Source organism: Papio anubis, chromosome 5, assembly GCF_008728515.1.
Source record: "Papio anubis isolate 15944 chromosome 5, Panubis1.0, whole genome shotgun sequence".
In the NCBI taxonomy this organism is placed as follows: domain Eukaryota; kingdom Metazoa; phylum Chordata; class Mammalia; order Primates; family Cercopithecidae; genus Papio; species Papio anubis.
In genome coordinates this window covers 143,825,925-143,847,348 of record NC_044980.1, presented here as the reverse complement: position 1 = coordinate 143,847,348, position 21,424 = coordinate 143,825,925, and the positions used below count along the sequence as shown (strand labels likewise).

The following is a 21,424-nucleotide window of genomic DNA, read 5'->3' as shown; positions in this document are numbered from 1 at the left end:
TTGAGCTTCTGAGCCTTCTTGTTTCTCTCTCTCTCATTTTTTTTTTTTTGAGACAGAGTCAGTCTCATTCTGTCGCCCAGGCTGGAGTGCAGTGATGCGATCTTAGCTCACTACAACTTCTGCCTCCCAGGTTCAAGTGATTCTCCTGCCCCAGCCTCCCGAGTAGCTGGGATTACAGGTGCCTGCCACCATGACTGGCTCATTTTTGTATTTTTAGCTGAGACAGGGTTTCGTTACGTTGGCCAGGCTGGTCTCTAACTCCCGACCTCAAGTGGTCTCCCGCCTAGCCTCCCAAAGTGCTGGGATTACAGGCGTGAGCCACTGCGTCCAGCCACCTCTTGTTTCCCCATCCATCTGAGAAGCTAATCTTGTCTGCTGTACCTTTTTGATGTTGCTGGGCTGGAGGTGTCCAGAAAGAAAGAGAAAAGAATTTAGAAGTGAAATTCCTGGAGGACCCTGGTTGTTCCGTGTTCTTGTTCATTTATTCATGTGGCAAATACTTGAGTGTCCCCTTTGGTCAGTCTCTGTGCAGTGGGCAGAATGGATCTGGTATCTACTCTCAGAGGTTTCTGGAACAGACTGCCTGCTGGGGTGGAGGAGGCAGCAGGAATGTCTCAGGCTCCGGTTGTGAGGTCTGAAGGAAGGCCAAGGAGAGCGCTGGCAGTAAAGCCCCCATCCTGCACTCACCAAGCTCCTTGCAAGGCGCCCTGCTCTGGGTATGTGTTACTCTTTACGTCTCTACCCAGGGGCGTGATCAGGTTGCAGGGGATTCCCAGGTGGCAGGAAGACAGCTGTGTTCCTTTCTGGTCAGAACTTTAAATAGTAACTCCACGCCCACGCATGCATACCTCAGAGGAGCCAGCCTCTGCAGACAGAGACCAGAGAGCAAGCAGAGGCCTGGCCCGGGTCCTGCAGTGCAGACACTGGGAGGCATAGAGACCGGGAGACCGGGAGGCGGGGAGGCGGGGAGGCGGTCCAGTCCAGGTCCAAGTCCAGGGCTTGTTCTGCTCCACCTCTGCCTCCCTAAAGGCAAGGTCTATGTGGACCACCCTCAAGTCCCTCTTTTTTGGATTCTTTCCTGATTTCCCACAGCTGGATCAGCCTCTGCTGTTTTCCCACATTACCTTATTTTTGTCTTAGTGTATTTACTACAAGCTTTATAGTAATTGATGTGCTTGTCTGTCTCTGCCACTGGGCCAGGAGCTCGTGAAAGACAGGAATTGGGTCCCCTTTTTCCCCAGTTCCTCAGCCATTAGCGTAGGGCCTAGCACAGATGAAGTGCCTTGTCACTGTGCTGTGTGCTCAGTGACAGGCTCTGGCATCCTCCACTCTGCCAGCTCTCGGCTGCTCTCCCAGACCCCCCACTTCTCAGTGCCGTGTAACTGACCCACATCTGACTTCTCTGTGAACCAGTCCCATTGTGCATTCAGGTTCAGGTTCGATATCTAAGATCCCCTGGCACTCTGCCGCTTCTCTCCTTCCCCTCAAAGACCAAGCCAGCTTGTCCTCAGATGCCGGTTCACAGCGCAGTTTACTGGGCCCAGAGGGGCAGCACCTCATCTTGGCATTGAACTGAGAGTGTCTCTGGACCCCCTGTGCCCAGGACCCCACCCTCAGTAGCTGACATCTGCAAGTTTCCTGGAGCTGGAGAGCAGGGGGAAAAGGTCTGGGTTCTGTGTGACCTCCCACTAGTGGCTCTTCTTTGGGCTTGGCTTCCGCAATAGAAATAAAATTAAGAGCATCTACAAATGGCTACACTAATCACATTCACAGAGGTGAAAGTGTAAACATAAAATGCTGTACAAATATGAGGGGCTGGCTGCGTGCACTGGCTCATGCCTGTAATCCCAGCACTTTGGGAGGCCAAGGTGGGAGGAATGTTTGAGGCCAGGTATTCAAAACTAGCCAGGGCAATAGAGTGAGACCCCATCTCTTTTAAAAAAAAAAAATTATATATATATATATATGACTCTTGCTATTTTTGCAGGCATCATTTTCATCTCCTACACTCAGCCAGGCTTTTTTACCCTCTCCTGGATGCTTTGGAAGGTGGTACAGGGCTGCAGGCCTTGGCCAAGCCCCTCTCCCTTGGGGAAATGGCACTGTCCTTTGGGTGGGTTGCAGCAGGTGGTATGAGAGAGTCATCCACACCGCTACCCGGGGTGTATGTGGCCAGCACTCGATTTTGCAGGGAAAGGAGCTCAGCCTGGACTGGGGTAGGGATCTGACCCGAGGTTGGGGGACTGGGTACTTGGTCTCAGTCCGGGGTTGGCAGCTCACCCTCTCCTTTTCTCTCCACAGGGTGCCAAATACCGGGGCTCCATCCATGACTTCCCAGGCTTTGAGCCCAACCAGGATGCTGAGGCTCTGTACACTGCCATGAAGGGCTTTGGTGGGTGCCAGGCTTCACGGGAGCTTGGGGGGTATCCCCCAAATGTAGACACAGCCCAGAGCCCTTCTGGTGGTGGTGGTAGGATCTGTGAAATGGTGAAGTGCACTTATTCATTGTTTTTGGTCTCCTCTTTTTATTAATTTTCATGATGTTATAATAAAATGTTTCAGAAAAAACGGTATAAAGAGTAATAGAAATTTCACCCATAGATTTACCACCCAACTTAAGAGCTAGTGCTTCATTAGTGTAGCTGAAATTTCCTTGGTAGATCCCCCTCCTGGTAATGCCGCCTGCTGCCTTTGCTCAGAGATAGCCACAGTCTGAAGGTGGTGCTTATATTCTTCTTTGTCTTGTGGTGGAAAGAACCCTGTACTGGGTGTTAGGACACCTGGGTTTTCTAAGCCAGGTTCATTGTGAGACCTTGGACAAGTTCTTTCCCCTCTCTGGGCCTTAATTCCCTGACTTGTGCAGTGAGGAGCTGGATCAGGGGTCTTCTGAGCGCAGATAGTGTGTATGCTGTGTCCGCTTTCAGTCGTGACTTAATAAGTCCCCACTGACCCTCTCCCCTGACACCAGCACCTGATGAGTGGAAGGCTCATGCTGAGGCCTGCAGGGAGCTACTAGGCCTGTGTCCAGGGAAGGAAGCAGCCCTGGTGGGCTTCCTGGAGGCAGGGTGTGTAGGATGATGATTGCTGTCTCCTATTCCAGGCAGTGACAAGGAGGCCATACTGGATATAATCACCTCCCGGAGCAACAGGCAGAGACAGGAGATCTGTCAGAGCTACAAGTCCCTCTACGGCAAGGTAACCATGGCAACCGGAGGGCCCATGGGGTTGGCGGGGGTGGAAGAATGATTTCATTCACCTGTGTGCTCATTCAGGTTATTTCCTGGATATGGCACTGCAGGTCAGCCTGTGGGCTGACACCTTACCCTGCTCTTTTTCTTCTCATCAGCTGGGGTCTTTCAGCCCTTCATACACCCACAGCACCTGCTGTATGCTGGGCTCATGCTAGGGGTTAGGGCTGCAGTAGTGAATGAGATGGTTGAGGTATCAACTCTGCGGACTGCCAGATAGTGAGAGAGATACACAGTAAACGAGGAAGCAGACAGCGGTGGGGAAGTGGCACAGGGCTGTGGACTTGGCCCTGCACCGCCGTTTGCGAGCAGCATGACTTGGAGTAAAATCCCTGTTGTCTCTGAGCCTGTCTCTTAGGGTTGGTAACAGTACATACCTCCAAGGGTGACGATTTAATGAGATTACTTAGCCCAGCACCTGCCAGAGTAGGTGCTCATTAAGTGTAATTCTTACCATTGTAACTACTCTTCCTGTTTCCTCTTCTCTCTCCTCTTCCTCCCCACCCGCCAGGACCTCATTGCTGATTTAAAGTATGAATTGACGGGCAAGTTTGAACGGCTGATTGTGGGCCTGATGAGACCACCTGCCTATTGCGATGCCAAAGAAATTAAAGATGCCATCTCGGTAAGAAGTGGGGGGTGTATGTGTGTGCTGGGGTGGGGATGTGGTGAATGGGAAGATTCTGGGCTCTTCCAAAAGCAGCTGGTGAGCCCCATAGCCACCCAGCAGATGTGAGATGTGTCCTGCTTCACAGACACATCTCAGTTTATCCCAGAGGAGCATCCCGGTCTTCACACAGACAGATGCAGACCAATGTCAGCGTGATGCACACCCCATGAAAGGGGCCCTTGGCGCAGACCCCCTTACCAGGAGCTTGTAGTCCAAGGATACAGGTTATAGGGACATGAAGACAAATTGTGTCTAACACTCCTGAGGCCAAGGGCACACTAAAGGTAATCAACACGACCCTGGGCCAAGGGTTGTTTGAGAGAGCATCTTAAAGGATAATAGGATCAAGGTAAGCCCCAAATCCCAGAGAGGATTTGGTGGATAGGAGTGTCAAGGTCATTGCAGGGGGTAAAAATGGCAGGAGAAGTTGTGGTCCTGTGTTTAGGGTACGAGGAGTAGCTCAGCCTGGTTGAGGTAGAGGTAAAGAATTGCCCCCTAGAAAGAAGAGACAAAGCCCTTTAGGTATATCTAGCACTTTACAGTCTATAAAGTGCTATGATCTTTGTCTTCTATGAGCTATTAAGCATGAGTTCATTTTATAAACTGATGAACTTAGCAATGTGAGATTATTATCTTCTCCTTCTCCCTGTGAGTTTGGCAGAGCAACTAATATCATCTACATTTTACAGATGAGAAAACTGAGGCCCAAAAAGATAGTTTCTGAAGAGAATTCACAGAGCTGGAAGAGGCAGAACTAGAACCTATGTGTTTTAGTCCATTCTCATAGTCCATTCTTATTCATAAGTCCATTCTTGTTGCTATAAAGAAACACCTGAGATTGGGTAATTTATAAAGAAAAGAGGTTGAATTGGCTCATGGTTCTACAGGCTGAACAGGAAGCATCGTGGCTTCTGCTTCTGGGGAAGCCTCAAGAAGCTTCCAATCTTGGTAGAAGGCAAAGAGGGAGCGGGCATCTCACACGGTGGGAGCAGGAGCAAGTGGGGAGGTGGGGAAGTGCTACATACTTTTAAACAACCAGATCTCACAAGAACTTATGATCGTGAGAACAGCACCAAGGGGATGGTGCTAACTCTTCATGAGAAAGCGCCCCCATGGTCCAATCACCTCCCACCAGGCCCCACTTCCAACATTCAGGTCTACAATTCGACATGAGATTTGGTGGGGATACACATCCAAATCATATAACCGTGTCTTAGGAGTCTCAGGGCAGCAGTTCCCAATCGGTGCCTAAGAGCTTGAGAGGAGCCTCCTGAGTGCTGGGGTGTCATAGCCCTGGCTATGACCTGGTCTCAGCCTGTGTCCAGTGGCCTCCCATCCCTGCCCTTAACTCATGCGCTCCTTTTCTTCTCCCAGGGCATTGGCACTGATGAAAAGTGCCTCATTGAGATCTTGGCTTCCCGGACCAATGAGCAGATGCACCAGCTGGTGGCAGCATACAAAGATGGTGAGATGGGCAGGAGGGGCCACTTAGGATCTTCAGATATGAAATGAAGATGATTGCAAGGGTGGAGACGCTAAGATTCTAGCCATCTACCTTCTCTCCTCCTTTCTTCTGATCCATTTGTCCACCCATTCATCTATCCAATAAGTACTTGCTTTGTGCTGGGTGATGTGCTAGGTTCTCAGGATATGGTGGTGGATAAAACCAAAGGGGTCCCTCTCTCTTAGACCAATGAGATAATGAGATAATGGAGGAGACAGACAATAAACAGGTAAACAGATAAACACAATGATGATGTATTTTAGCTAAGTGTTATGAAGGAAACAAGGTAACAAGAATCAAACTTTTACCAGTGAGGTCTTGGGAGAAATGAGGAACCAATTATATACAGAATAGAGAGAAGATCTTTCCAACAAAAGGCATGGCAAGTGCCAAGGCCCTGAAATAGAAATGAGCCTGGTAGCTGGTACGAGGCTAGACGGGTAGAGGACAGGGCAGGATCACACAGGGCCTGCAGGCCAAGGGACAGATGGTGTTTTATTCTGAGTCTAATGAGAAGTTGAGGAGTATCATGATCAGTTATGGGTTTTAAGACAGCCACCCTTGTTGCCATGAATTGTAAAGGCATTGAGAATAGGGGAGGAGAGAACCATCAGAAAACTATAGCCACTGTCCAGGTGGACCATCATGGTACAGGTGGGGTAGAGAGAGTGGACAGATTCCATTTCATCACATCATGGTCAGTACGAAGAGCCGTGAAAATACACCCGGGTCTTGCCATGATGGTCGCGTAGACTGGGTTTGGGAATTTTTTAAAATATCTGATCATTTTGGGGGCATCAGGGGCCTTTATCCTGGATCCCTGAGGTCTCTGGGGATGAGACTAGAGCTTGCGTTCCTTTCTGCAGCCTACGAGCGGGACCTGGAGGCTGACATCATCGGCGACACCTCTGGCCACTTCCAGAAGATGCTTGTGGTCCTGCTCCAGGTTGGTTCACAGCCTGTTTTTTTCCTCTGGAGTTTGGGATGGCTTCTGTCTGGCTCACCTGGGTGTAGAGCTGAATGTCCAGCGGTCTGGTCAGCTTCCTCTGGTTTGCACAGGCAGGTGTATTTGGCTAACGCACTTTCCCTCTGGCACACAGTCCTCTCTTGCCCAGGAGCGTCTTCTGCTGTAACTTTCTTCCTCTCTCCACACTCACTCCTCCCGCTCCCCTCTGGGCCTCCTTCCTGCCATGGCTTCTGCAGCTGCACATGCCGCATTTCTGGACCCCAGCATTCCTGGGGCTGCTGTGTGGAGTCTCCCACGTCTGAGCCTTATTGTCTCCTCACAGCCCGCCCAAAGTATATCACAAAGAGACTATTAGGAGGCTACAAATTGGTGTCTGTGGCTGACTTCAACCTGCCAAGTTGGATTTTTTTTCCCCATGCAATGTGTTTTAAGAAGCAAAGCAAAACAAGTTTGAGTTAGTTGCTAACATTTGGAAATTGTGAGATTTTGCTTAAAAACCAAATTTCTGTATCATTTTGATGTATTGAAAGTTGGGGTAGCAGCAGACCTGCATTCTGCGTGACTGCAGTGGGCTGGAGATCATATGCCTCCTGCCCGCTTCACCACGAATGTTGTCTACCTGGCCCTCTAGGTATCTCTGTGACCACAGGCACGGTGGGAACAGGCATTGAGATGTCTCAAGCTCAGCTCCAAGGACCAGATGGTTATGAAACTTTGTGTATAAATTAAGCCACCACTATGTTTCCTCTCTCCCCCATTTCCCATTTTATACCAGCTCCTCCCAACTCTGTTCCTCTCATTGCCGTAACAATACCATATTAACCAGCTGGCGGGTGATCAGGAGAAACCTCAGGAGTGAGATAGTGTGACCTGTGCCCCATTTTCAAAGTTGCTGCTTCTGGAAAGGAGCGTTGTATCCCTGTATCTTGGAGTCAAGCATTTTGTATCCTCAAGGTCTGACAGTAAGCAGCAGCGTGACACACGTTGTAAGCTTGCCAGCCCTGTCTTCTGCTCAGTCCCAAAGAGAACCCAGGGGATTTGAGATCCTAGAATGCATAATCCAGGGCGAAGAAGGGGTGGCTGTAGACCTCTCCAGGCCACCTGCAGACCTCTGCCCATGTAAGAAGGAGTTGAGTACTGCTCTCCCCTGTTTCCTTCGTGCATCCTCCTCTATTTGTAAGCCTCCTTATCAGGTGGGGCAAAGGGCTTGGGCAGAACAACAGAAGCACCGTTAGGATTTGGTGACTTTGTAGCTTGTGAGCTCAGATCTTGGGCCCAAATCCTTATTGGTGAATTCTTTAAGTTAGGCATAAGAGCTCCTAATAGAATGCAAATGTTCAGATCCTTTGCCCCTGTGGAATCATTGCTGGAGGAGTGTCATGGGCCATGCCAGGATCTGTGGCAGGGACCCTCAGGAACCTGGGGCCCTGTCCTCAGAGATGTCCTCAGGACAAGGCTCTGCCTACCTCTGGGCTGGGGACACCTGGAAGAACCTCGGTTGTTCTTGGGACTCTCCTGTGTGGACCCAGCCCTGAGGATGAAGGGAAAGGCCAGAGGGAGGGACCCTTTCATTGCCTCACAAAACAGATACTGTGGTCTTCATGCAATAGCAGTCACTGCTTCTGGACACACCTGGGCCACCAGGTTTTCCTGCTTTCCCTGTCTCCACCACTGGCATTCAGGCCTCCCTCCTGGCTTGGCTTTGCAGTGTTTGAAACACATATTCTTTGTCTCTCTGCCCAGGGAACCAGGGAGGAGGATGATGTAGTGAGCGAGGACCTGGTACAACAGGATGTCCAGGTAAACAAGCACTGTTGAAAGTCCCTGAGGCACAGCAGAAGAGCCTCGGGAGGGGAGAGGTTGGGGCCCTGGGAAGGGCTGGAGGTGAAGTCCTTTGCATCAAATACCAGAAATAACCCAGCCACAGCTATCATGTATACTGGTGCTTTGTTGAAGAAAAGATATAAGTTATCTTTCAAAGGTATATCCCATATGTAATATTGGTGAGATGTACTTTGGAGCTTTCTTTATTCATTCAGTTATTTAATATTATTGAAGTTAAATACCTAGTATGTGCTAGGCACTCTGCCAAGCGTTGGGAAATCACTAATGAACAAAATCAAGTGGTACCAGGAGAGACAGGTATGCATTAATCACACAAACACCTTCTCTATCAATATATTGTACATTGCAGGCATTTTGAGTACCCAGTACATGCCAGCAGCACTACAGGGGCAGATACAGAGAATGTTATGACAGAGTCCCTGTTAAGGAGCTCATACAATAGTGTGGAGATAGACATGTGAAGAAGTCATTATCATATACAGTAGATCAAAGTGATAAAGAAGCAGAAAGCTATGGGAGCCTAGGAGAGGGAGGAAAGGAGGGAAACAGAACTCTGCCTGGGAGCATCGGGAAGTACTTTGAGAAAAAATGGAATACTTAATCTGGGCCTTGAAGGTTGAGTAGGAGTTTCTCCAGAAAGAAAGGAAGAAAGGCATATAGGTATAGTCATATACCACGTAATGACATTTTGGTTAATGATGGACCACATATATGATGCTAGTCCCAATAGATTATGGACCACATATATGATGCTAGTCCTATGAGATTATAACCCCATATTTTTACTGTGCCTTTTCTATGATTGTATGTGTCTAGGTACACAAATTCTTGCCATTGTGTTGCAGTTGCCTATGGTATTCGGTAAGGTAACACGCCAAACAGGTGTGCTGACTAGGAGCGATAGGCTATACCATGAAGTCTGGGTATGCAGTAGACTATGCCATCTAGGTATGTGTACGTGCTCTACGATCCTCACACAATGGGAGAGTCGCCTAACAATGGCAGTTCTCAGAATGTATCCCTATCATTAAAAGATGCATGACTGTTTTATATGCAGAGGTCCTCAGGCTACCAATTACTGGTGTGTTCAGGGATCAGGCAGCAGTTCTGAGTGGCCTGATCAGCGTGTCCTGTCTCCTGAGGTTTCCTCTTTCAGTCAAGTGCCACCTCTTCCCCTTTAGGACCTATACGAGGCAGGGGAACTGAAATGGGGAACAGATGAAGCCCAGTTCATTTACATCTTGGGAAATCGCAGCAAGCAGCATCTTCGGTTGGGTAAGCTGCAGAGAAGACCTAAAGCTGCTCCCTTGGGTTTATGCCAAGAATTCCTTTCTTTATCTCTTTTCTTTACCACTGATGGAACATGACAGCTACTTCAGTCCCAATTCAAACTCTAGTCCTGAGTTTATTAGGTTGTTGCGAAAGTAATTGTGGTTTTTACCATTACTTTTAAAAATGGCAAAAACCGCAATTACTTTTGCAGCAACCTAATATTAAGACAGTGGTTTGTACAGTCCCTCAGCAAAGTCATTAACAGGATGCTTGGCCTTCCATCTCCAGTGCCAGTCCTGTCTCCGTGTTAGGGGATGAGGTGCAGTCCCTCACCAGCTGTGAAGCTCATCTGCACAACGCTGGTGATGTGCGTGATCTCCCAGTCGCCTCCATCAGAGCACCAGCCCTAGTTTCATGGTGGACAGTCAGGTCCTGGCCACTGCGCCCCCCTGCTCTTGAAGTCCTCATTTCTTCTCGGGGTTACAGAGGCACTCTCAAACCTCCCTGTCTCTCTGTCTGACGCAGTGTTCGATGAGTACCTGAAGACCACAGGGAAGCCGATCGAAGCCAGCATCCGAGGGGAGCTGTCTGGGGACTTTGAGAAGCTGATGCTGGCCGTAGGTATGTCCTGACATTGGATTCCTGCGGGTTTTAGGGGATTCTGGAACACTGGCCTAGGAACAAGGAGCTGAGAATGGAAAGGGGAATTACATGGTATAGAATTGGGAAGGAGAAAACCAGGTGGGCCGTGAATTCTAAAAGTTTCTCCAGGGCAGCGCAGCTGAGGCTGGGGAAGGGAAAGGGGTTTGAGCCTCAGGTACTGACTTCCTCCAGCTCCCTTCTCCACCATGGCAGGTGACAAAGAGCTCTGAACTTGGGCTGAGGATAATGATTATAATAGTTGACTTTTGTGGAGCGTCTGCTGCGTGCCAGGCACTGTGCTGAGTGTGTAATCTTTAAAAAAGACCCAGGAGTGGCCACTGCCACGATCTCTATTTCACAGATGAGGAAACTGAGTCTCACCAAGGCTCATCATTTGCTGAGGGGTAGTTTTGTAATGAGTTGAGGGTACTGAGAATGTGAGGATGTGAGGAGCTGGCTAGTCAGTGGTGGAGCCAAGATTCAAACCAGGGCTTCTCCCAAATTGGCTTGGAGCAAGTCACTTCTGCTTACTGGGCTCAGTTTGCTCGTCTGTTAAGTGGGGTGGGGGGTGGGCAGGAAGGATGGACTGCCTTAATTGCCTCCCCAGAAGCCCTTGCAATTCCAGCATTCCAGCAGTTAGCATGTCTGAGTCAGGAATATGTTGTGTGTTTGTATTTCTTGGGAGAAACCTGCAGCTCCTTTATTGTCCCTCCCAGAGCCATCCCCTGCCCTCCATGTTTGAAGTAGTCGGCCAGTGGGACTCACAGTGATTCAGTGGGATTCACAATGACTCAGCTGCCAGTACCTTTCTGGTGTAGCAGGTCTAAACAAATGCCTTTTCTTCCTTCACCCCAGACCCTTCCCCCACCCCAGCTCAATTCCCTGTGAAAACCAAAAGGACTAGAAAGATAAAGGGGGTCTGTCTCTGTGATGGACTTCAACAGGATTATTTCAACAAGATTATTTCCTGTTTATTCCCTGGGTTTGCGGTGAAAGTGGAGTGGTCTGGGGGGCTCTGGGACTGTGAGCTATCAGGAACCACGGTTCTTCCTGTATTGAGCTAGATGGTCCTCAAGGAACAGAAACAAAGAGGGAGTCAGGCCATCCCATCCCCCTTCAGAGGAAGCCGGAATAACTCTACGTCTTCCTCCCTCTTCACAGTGAAATGTATCCGGAGCACCCCAGAATATTTTGCTGAAAGGCTCTTCAAGGCTATGAAGGTGCGTGGCAGGGCTCATGTGAATGAGGTTTGGGGAGAGGACTATTGGCCTCTTTGACAAGTCCTTGGGATCCAGTGGCCAAAGAGAGCCCTTCAGGGATGGCCACAGGGCTGACCCTGGTGAAGGTGCTGCATCCCAGGCGAGCTCTAGGGCCAGGAATGCTGCTGGTCACATGTCCTTCCATCTGCATACCTGGCTGATGTCATGAGTCAACAGATGGACTTAGGGTGGCAGCCTGCACCTGATCCCTCCAGCCAAATGGGTTGGCGGTTCTGACTTTGAAAAAGTATTAACCAGAATGTTCATATACAGCGTATGTAGGCACGACCACTTTGGCCTTGCCTGCTAAGACTCATCATGTTCACCCCATGACAGTTCCACTCTGGGTGTGTTTCTGAGAAAGCTTCCCAGGCTTTTACACATATGACACACAGAGAAACTGGTATTTTTGTGATGCACTGGAGGAAATGAATATAGTCATTTGCTGCCAGAGGCCAGAGGCCCGAGACCCAGGAGCTTGGGCCTTCCTGGCCCTGGTTGGCCATTCCAAAAGTGCAAAGTAGACTGTCGGCCATTCTCTGCCCACCAGTGTGCCATAATGAGGTGGGGCAGCTCAGCCCTAGAGAGATGTTTGCCTATATGCATGAATTTATAAGAATGCCCGTCACAGGCTGCGTGCATGCAGTGGCTCACACCTGTAATCTCAGCACTCTGGGAGGCCAAAGTCGGAGGATCCCTTGAGGCCCAAAGTTCAAGAGCAGCCTGGGCAACATAGTAAGACCTTTGTCTCTACAAAAATGAAAACTAGAACTAGCCAGGGGCTGTGGCACATACCTGTAGTCCTAACTACTCGAGAGGCTGAGGCAGGAGGATTTCTGGAGCACAGGGCCCCTAGGTTTGAGGCTTCAGTGGACGCAGTGTGCCATGTGATCGCATCACTGTACTCCAGCCTGGAAAACAGAGTGAGGCCCTGTCTCTTCAAAAAAAAAAAAAAAAGAATACTTATAACAGTATTGCCTATATTAGGAAAAAGCTAGAAACAACCCGGTGAGTGACCATCAAGAATAGCATGGCAAAAAAAATAAATGCACAGCGGTATATTTGCAAAGTTCCAAAATGTGTAAATCTAAGTGTATTGCTTAGAGTTACAAAGCTATGGTAAAATTATAAGGAAAATCAAGTGTGAAAATTATGCATGAAGAGAGAAGAAGAGGTTTATAACAGTGAGAGGGCTGGGCACGGTGGCTCACATGTGTAATCGTAGCATTTTGGGAGGCTAAGGCAGCCCTTGAGGCCAGGAGTTCAAGACCAGCCTGGCCAACATGGCAAGACCCCATCTTTACTAAAAGTACAAAAATTACCTAGGCGTAGTGGCAGGTACCTGTACTCCCAGCTGCTCGGGAAGCTGAGGCAGGAGAATTGCTTGAGCCCGGAAGGCAGAGGCTGTAGTAAGCTGAGATCATACCACTGCACTCCAGCCTGGGCAACAGAGTGAGACCCTATCTCAGAAAAAAACAAAAACAAAAAACAGTAAGAGGAGCATAGAGAGAGCTTCAATGATGGGAAAGGCAATGTCTGCTTCTTTTGCTCTAATTTTTAACTTTTTATTATGAAAATAGGATTTTCAACTAAGCTGGGAGCTATTGGCACTCTAGCCTCCTCTCAAGTCGATGTTCCCCAAACCCACTTGTCTTACAGGGCCTGGGGACTCGGGACAACACCCTCATCCGCATCATGGTCTCCCGTAGTGAGCTGGACATGCTTGACATTCGGGAGATCTTCCGGACCAAGTATGAGAAGTCCCTCTACAGCATGATCAAGGTCAGCAGAGCTCATGGGGGCAGAGAAGGGAGCAAGAGCTTTTCGCCAAGACAGAGGACTTAGGGACTATTCCCAGGAAAAGGAAATGTCCCAGGAAGTGGGAGTCTCTTGGACATTCCAGGAGCCCCTGTCTTGTGGCTCATTCAAGGAATTTAAGTATATTCAACAGAAAAGCAACTGTTGGGGGTGTTTGTGAGTGGTAAGGCTACAGACGGAGGCAGAGGCTGGGTCATGAAGGACACACAAGCTGAATTAAGGGCGAGGACTCTGCCCCAAGGGCAGTGAGAGTTCACAGTCTCCTGGAGGAAGGCTGGGAAACACCGAAGAACACAAATGAGGGTTAACGGGGAACCTTTGGCCTGGGCCGGGTGATTGGTGATGATCCTGGGACATCCAGCCCCTGAGGCTTTATCAGGAGACATATGTAAAGTTAGAGAAGTTTTCCCTTTTTTTTTGGATGACTGAAATAAAGCTTTATGGGGTGACAGAGAAAGAGATCCAAGTTGTGTTCTCCAAAGTATGTTTCCAAAGGGTAATTTTTTTAGGTATTATGTGCAAAATGTTCTATGGAAAAATAAGTTCATAACAAACCAGAATAAGCAAAGATAAATAAGCCAGTTTCTTTACCTCAGAGCGAGCTTCTCACAGCCTTTCATGTTTTGAAGTCCATTATGAAGCCCCAAGAGGGATATGGAATATGCATCTCTATGGATATGTGCATCTGTGTAATATATATATTTGTTTGATTTTTTGCATTTCCCAATGTTTTTGCTCATGGAACCCCATTCCTATGCATATTTCATGTGGAAGGGCTGGGCTGGGGACTGTCTGGTGGCACTGCTGTGCTGGGGCACTGGCTTGAAAGGGCAGCTAGCGTCTCCTCTCAACTCCGCATATTGGTAGTGAAGTCATATTGGTAACTTGAAACTGTCCATTGCTAGAAGTATTTACACCACAGAAATTGGCAAATGCTATAAATTAGGGCTTCCCCCAACCTCCCGCTAAGAACCAGTTACTCAATATTAACCAGCACAGGAGGGCCAGGGCTGCTATGAATAAGTGTTCATTCAGCCTTCCCCTCTTTTAGGCTGTGCAGAACCTTCACCTCCTTGCCTGAGAGGAGCCCAGGGCTGGGTGAGAGGTAACCTTTCTTTCTTTCTCTCCAGAATGACACCTCTGGCGAGTACAAGAAGTCTCTACTGAAGCTGTGTGGGGGAGATGATGAGTAAGTGGCTTCTTGGCCCCCGGCTGGAGGGCATGGCCTTGGGGTGGCAGGCAGGGACTCTCCTGGCTCACATCCTGATGGGTGAATTGGATGAGCTGGGGATTCCCCTGAGCCAGGAGCGTCGCAAAAGTGAAAGGCGGCCTTTGCTGGTACCTTTTGTGCTTGTGGATCTGTGTGTCTGAGCGTGTGGTGGTCTGAACGTGAGCGTGGTCTCCTGTATATGGAGATGTCTGCTCTTGTGAACCTGGAAAGTCAGTCTGGGGTTGTGGACCAGGAACCAGATTATGAGCGTCCAAGCCCTGCTATTTCCTAGCCGTTTTTCGGTTTCATCACCTGTTAAATGGGAAAAGGAAACATTCCTGCTCTGCATATTCATTTATGCAGCATATATGTGTTAAGTGCCTTCTGGGTGCAGACCCTGTGAGGAAGCCCCTGATGAAGGCCATAGCCCAGAAGGGGATACAGACCAGTTTCCAGAAGGGAGCAGTCCTGTGCTGGGGAGAACTGGCTGTGCCATGTAGAAAGCGTATATAAAAGCACACAGAGATGCCCTAGCCCAGACCAAGGGGAGGCTCTTTGGAGATACACGGTGAGACCCAAGGAGGAAGGGGAAGAGCCAGGTGAAGAGAGGGTCTGGGGACAGTGTTTGGGTGGAGGAAATCACCTATAGAAAAGCCTAGGAGTGAGAAGGAGCAGCCTGATTCATTCATATGTCCCAGGTCACGCATTTATGGAGTACTAGGGAGAGAAATAAGGCAGAGAAGTGGGAGGACCTGGGGGCCTCTTCCCAGAGTATTAAATTGGGGCATTACTTGACCAAATTTGTGTGCTGGAAAGGGAACAGGAGGCACTCTGATTTCCTTTCTCTGGGACTTATAAAGATCCAGTTACGGAAGGGATGCAAGAATTTCCTGTGAACCTTTGGTAAGGACCATATAGATTGATGCAGTTCAGCAGATATTACTGAGTTGATACATCCAGGCACTTTGCAGGAGGAGATGTAGGGCTTGCATGGCCATAACCTGCTCATTGGCCTGTTTGAGAGGGGAGAGTTGGATAGAAGACACTCAAATTCTAAGGAAGAAAGGGGAGGCTGAAAGATTGGAAAAATCTTATCCTGCTTGGACCCTGCAGCCAGGAAGGCTGCCCTTAAAAGCCAGCATTGGTCGGGCGCAGTGGCTCACGCCTGTAATCCCAACACTTTGAGAGGCTGAGGCAGGAGGATCACCTGAGGTCAGGAGTTCAAGACCAGCCTGGCCAACATGATGAAACCCCGTCTCTACTAAAAATACAAGAATTAGCCAGGCGTGTGGCCTGTAATCCCAGCTACTCAGGAGGCTGAGGCAGGAGAATCGCTTGAACCCGGGGGGGAGAGGTCTCAGTGAGCTGAGATCGCACCACTGCACTCCAGCCTGGGTGACAAGAGCGAAACTCCGTCTCAAAAAAAGAGGCAGCATTGCAGGGGGTGTCGAGAGATGGAAGGTTCTCAGAAATAGAGGGAGGACCCTGGTGAATGGAGGAGGCATAGCCTGGAGAGAAAGAAAGCTTAACGTGTGTGTGGTGTGTGCACGTGTGTGTATGTGTTGGGGTGTGTGTGTGTGTGTGTGGTGTGGAGCGTTGCCCGTGATGACATTCCTTCCTGTCCTCTCCCTAAACCCCTCCATTCCAGTGCTGCTGGCCAGTTCTTCCCGGAGGCAGCGCAGGTGGCCTATCAGATGTGGGAACTTAGTGCAGTGGCCCGAGTAGAGGTCAGACCTTCCCCTCCTCCTGCTTGACCTCTTGACCACAGCTTTTCTGCTTGCGCCTTCCTGCTGCTCTGGTTGGCACCCAGCTGCCCCCTGGCGGCCAACCCGACACGTTGATTCTCACATCTGAAGCTTCCTTTTCTCCCTTGGAGGGATGAATCGGTGGAGGGGCGCACCTGGTTTCTGCATTAGCTTCTGACACGCTGGAAAGGGTTCTGGCCCACTTACTAACAAGGCTTGGTGAAATGGAGACCTGGCTGGTTCCATGGAGGGGCCTGTCCCGCCCGGGGTCCAAAGAGTTGGCCTCAGAGACACGAAAGCTGAGAACAGATGGGCGTCCCTGGGTGCACTGGAGGATTTCAGGTTGTCCTCCTGAGCATCCTCAGACTGGGGGTCCACAAAGGACAGGAATGGGAGGTTTCACTAAAGTACTTTAGGCAAACCATTCCAGAGACTGCAACGCTTGGCCCACACAAAAATGTGCAGGACCTTAGAGCTCTCTGTTACTTACTCACTGTGCGACCTTTGGAAGATGCCCCCTCCCTCTGGGCCTCTATGTCTCCATCTTTAAAGTGAGGGGTTAACATGGCAATCTCGGTGATCTCTTAGGGCTCTTGAGCTCTGATGTTCTAGGACAGCGTTCCCCAAATGATAAGTCAAGAGATCTTTGCAGATGATCATAGGTGATGTGAAAAGTGAATTTAGTTTGGCAGGGTTGAATAACGCAGAACTCCACATAGTGAATGAGAAAGGCACTCCTTTTCAATTTCATCAGTGTTTCTGATTATGTCAAAGAGGAAGTCTTGGTTTGGTGCCACCATCTCTGCAACACTTGCTGATTTTTCTATTTCACAAAGAGAAAGCTGAGAGAGCTCGCTTTAAGTTTCAGAGCTTCTGGCAAGCAGAGGCATCATGTTCAATTTCATGGTATTTCACCTCTTTTGTTTTTATTACATTGATTTTTGTGGTAAATTGTCAGTTTATGATACATAGCATCAACTTCCTAATTCATGGTAGTAATATAAAAGTAATTTCATCCTTTTTTTTTTTTTTTTTTTTTTTGAGATAGAGTCTCACTCTGTTACCCAGGCTGGAGTACAGGGGCACGATCATGGCTCACTGCAGCCTCCCCAGGCTCAGGTGATCGTTCTACCTTAGCCTCCCAAGTAGCTGGGACTTCAGGTGGACACCACCACACCTGGCTAATTTTTGTAGAGACAGGGTTTCACCGTGTTGCCCAGGCTGGTCTTGAACTCATGGGCTCAAGCGATTCTCCTGCCTTGGCTTCCCAAAGTGCTGAGATTACAGGCATGGGCCATTGTGCCAAGCCTCATTAATTGACTTAACAATTGTTTTTTAAGCGTGCCTATTATATGTCAGACACTGTTGTAGGCACCCGGGATATATAACAGGATAAAACGGATACAATTCCTTGCCCTTTGGGAGTAATTTTAAATGCACTTCAAAAATGGATGTATTTAAGTAAGTCAGAAAAGAAGTTGAATTACATAAAACCATTAAGAGATGGCATAGTGTGTGTGCTGATTTGGAAAAGTGAAAGTCCTTCAGGAGTGACTGAAATTTGGGAAACTCTGTTCTGGTATTTCAGAACATTTCTGCTGCCTTTTCAGGGGGAATGACTCTTTAAGGGGCAGAGGGGGTCTCGGGGGCAGGGTAGGATTCAGAAGAATTGGGGAGGCTCTGGTGGAATAAGTAGCCAAGTGGCACTAGAACCGAGGCAGATCCTGTGGCAGGCAGGAGCCTAGCCAATTTCCCTTGACCAGGACTTGCCCTTCTCCCAGCCCTGAGTCCCTCTCTCCCTCTCTCTATCTTTCTGTCTCTCTCTCTCTCTCAGCTCTTGTGCAGGGTCTGTCTGCTGTGGCTTCACCTCTGCCTCTTTCCCCACCCACGCTGCTTGGTTTGGGCTCGTGGGGAGAGCTTCCCACCCTCGCATGCTGTCTCTCAGCCTGGCCCCCAGGGGGGCCTTCAGACACCTGCTGAGTCTCTTTCTGCTTCTCACAGCTGAAGGGAACTGTGCGCCCAGCCAATGACTTCAACCCTGATGCAGATGCCAAAGCGCTGCGGAAAGCCATGAAGGGACTCGGTACGGGGGATGGGAAGGGAGCAGGGTTGGTCTTGGGTCAGCAGGTTTGGTGGGTTCGGCCATGGGCTGGCAGAGGACAGAGCGAGGTTTCAAATTAGAGTCTGCAGGATGAGGAAGACTTGATCTCAAGTTTCCACCCTCCTGGCTTCTAGAGTATAAGGAGGAGGGGCAGGAGAGGGTTCATAAGGAACTTGACAGAAGCCCTTCCCAGGGACCAAGGTGTCCCCCAGCCTCCTGGGAGCAGTATTCTGGCACTGAAGAAAGTACCAGATTATAGAATTGGTGTGGTGCCCCGGCTCTGCTGCCGACTCACCGTGTGACTCTGGGTGAGCCTCTCAGCCACTCTGGGTCTGAATTTCCCCACGTGTAAAATAGGACTGTGGACCCTGGAACCCCAGAGCCCGAGTTCTATGGTGGGAGTGTGCCCTGCTGGGCAGGTCTTTCAGACCTACATTTGGCACCAATGGGAGGAGTACTGCACCCACAGGTTCAGATCAGCTGGGCCTGTGCTCAGAAAGTCCAGCCTGGGACTGGCCATGTAGGGTTTGGCTTTCTTTGCCTTTTCTGCCCTGTCTGTCTGACAGCAACTCCCAGGAGGCTTTAGGTTAAGTCCATCACCTCCTGGGCTTCCTTTCCACGTGTCTCATGGGAATGATGATATCTGCCAAGCTCGCCTGGGACTGTAGGATGATAGAGGTAAAAATGCCGTGAAGGACCCCCGTGCTGGGTCTGCGGTTGATGGCATTAATCTGAGAAGCCGGAAGTGGTATCCTAATGCCTTCCAGAGTCAACCTGCTGTGGTTAGAGGGACTCAGGGTCCAGCTCCCAGAGAGTTGAAGAGAAAGGACATAGAGTCGCTAACAGGACTTGGACTGTCAGGGTTGGAAGGATCCGTTGGTAACTACTCCAGCCTCTTCATGTTACAGATGTGGAAACCAAGTCCCATCAAGGGAAGGGGACTTGCCCAGGGTGGGTAGCCATTGCCAGAGCCAGAACTAGAACTCAGAGGCCCTGACTCCCAACCCAGTACTCTCTACCTCCCAGCTGTCCTTGTTCCTTAGCGTGTCAACAGGAAAGGGAGGGAGGAGCCCAGCAGAAATCAGTGACCTGAGCCATAGGCAAGCAGACTGCAGGGACTCAGAAGCACATGGCCGCCTAGCCAGGCTTCTACCCTGACCAAGATTGACGAGGGACCATCAGCGGGCGGTGTATGGGGAAAGCCGAGAGCCATGGGCCTTCTTCTGAGGCATGTGGCTTTGGTGACTCAGGGACTGACGAAGATACAATCATCGATATCATCACACACCGCAGCAATGCCCAGCGGCAGCAGATCCGGCAGACCTTCAAGTCTCACTTTGGCCGGGTAAGGACCTCCTCCTGGGCTCTGGGTGCGACATGCATGCGCCTTGCCTGACTGAGCTCAGCCTGTCCCCATCGGTTCTGCACAGTTGGGCACCAGGGTCTTCATGGCAGTGGGACCCTGTGTGGTCACGTGATCTCAGAGTGTCTCCAGCACTGGGTTTGGGCAGACGTATCTTTCCATTCCCCCAGTTCCTTGTGATGGGCAACACGTGTGTGAGATGCTCAGTGGTCTCAGAGGTGCAGCGTGGGGCCAAGATCAGGGCTATGAGTTGTTTTCAATGTGCTTTGGGCGTCTTGCAGTTCCTCTGCACAGAGAGAGCTGGCTTCAAGGCCCCAACTGAGTGTCAGTGATTATTGCACATTGGTGGCATCTGGCTTAGGTGGGTGCGTTTCCCCCTGGATGGAAACAGTGTCCTTCAGCACTGCTCCCTTCCTGTTCCTGTCTCCTGTGTCAAGGAGAGCGGGTCTTCCTCCTGGTTGTTTTTTCCCTACCCTCTTTGGCTTCATCTAAATAATAAGCGCAACATCAGCAAAGACAGACACAAGCTTCCACGATCCCTCATGTGGAACCCCTGTTTTCTCTCTCCATCTCCCCCATCCTGGGTCATGTGTGGGCAAGTGTTGATGTTGGCATGACTGGGGCTCTGCCCTTTGCAGGACTTAATGAGTGACCTGAAGTCTGAGATCTCTGGAGACCTGGCAAGGCTGATTCTGGGGCTCATGATGCCACCGGCCCATTACGATGCCAAGCAGTTGAAGAAGGCCATGGAGGTACAGTTGGCACCAGAGGGTCTAGTGTCTGCGGGTGCCGATGGGGATACAGGTGGTCCTCAGAAGCCCAGGTGGATTAGCCATAGCTTCTTGGTAGAACTCCTCCCACACTCAGTTCAAACTGGCATAAACACAGAAGGAGATGTTGGCTCCTATAACTGAAAACTACAGGACTAGATCTGAGTCCAGAGACTCAAATGATGTTCTGCTCACCCCTGTCTTGGATCTGCTGTCCTCTCTTACGGCTTCACTCTCAGGCAGCCTTTCTCCCCATGGTGGCAGGGTGGCTTATGTCCGTCCTGCCAGCTAGCAGCTCCAGCAGAAAGAGTTCCTTCTTCCTAGGAGTTCCAACAACAGTCTTGGCATTTACTCCAAGTTGATTCAACTTGAGTCACACGCCCACTGGTGTCAGAAGTCTCGTGGAGCCGCTGGAGGAAGTGGGGTGGGTCTCAAAGGAAAGCAGCAGCAGTTGGAGTCTGTACTCCAGCCCAGCCCTGCCACTCATTCATTGTGTGACTGGGCCATTCCTTACATTTCCCAATCCTCTGTGCCTTCATCTGGGAAATGGAAATGGTCACCTCTGCCCTTCAAACTAGGACAGGTCAATCAAAGTCACAGGTATGAAGGGCATTGTTAACTCTGAAGACCTGACCCTACATTAAACAAGAAAGCATTATGTCCTGGCCCAGAAGTTGCTAGAACTGCTGCTTTGCTTCCCAAGGTACCAGCTGTACTAGTGGATACTGTTTATAAGGAGCATATGGTAACTATCCCAGGCTAGGTACATTAGTTCAATTAGTTGCCTCCTCAAGCCACAAGGCGAGGCTCTTATTTTGTCCCCATTTTACAGATGAGGAAACTGAGACTTGGAGGTTAGGTTGCTTGGTCACGGTCATAGAGCTATGAAGTAGCAAAGCTGAGGTTCAGACCAGTCTGTCTGACTCTAGAGCCTGTCTTGACAACCACATAAAACCAGTAGTGCTTTTGGCCCCTTGAGCATTAAGAGGAAGGCAGCAATGGGGAGCTAG

At 49.8% G+C, this 21,424-nt stretch overlaps 1 protein-coding gene across 3 annotated transcripts in view; it reads left to right on the top strand.

Moving 5' to 3' along the window:
- ANXA6 (annexin A6) overlaps window positions 1–21,424 on the top strand; it is a 58,686-nt gene that overhangs the window by 16,485 nt on the left and 20,777 nt on the right. For all 3 annotated transcript variants that reach the window (XM_021939878.2, XM_031666551.1, XM_003900389.4), the window contains 15 exons: window positions 2,302–2,392; window positions 3,101–3,195; window positions 3,760–3,873; window positions 5,293–5,383; window positions 6,289–6,368; window positions 8,133–8,189; window positions 9,416–9,509; window positions 10,032–10,127; window positions 11,310–11,368; window positions 13,067–13,189; window positions 14,356–14,414; window positions 16,084–16,162; window positions 18,182–18,263; window positions 19,532–19,626; window positions 20,283–20,396. In XM_021939878.2, the coding sequence (XP_021795570.2) occupies window positions 2,302–2,392; window positions 3,101–3,195; window positions 3,760–3,873; window positions 5,293–5,383; window positions 6,289–6,368; window positions 8,133–8,189; window positions 9,416–9,509; window positions 10,032–10,127; window positions 11,310–11,368; window positions 13,067–13,189; window positions 14,356–14,414; window positions 16,084–16,162; window positions 18,182–18,263; window positions 19,532–19,626; window positions 20,283–20,396 (1,329 nt within the window). The remainder of the gene's footprint in view (window positions 1–2,301; window positions 2,393–3,100; window positions 3,196–3,759; window positions 3,874–5,292; window positions 5,384–6,288; window positions 6,369–8,132; window positions 8,190–9,415; window positions 9,510–10,031; window positions 10,128–11,309; window positions 11,369–13,066; window positions 13,190–14,355; window positions 14,415–16,083; window positions 16,163–18,181; window positions 18,264–19,531; window positions 19,627–20,282; window positions 20,397–21,424) is intronic.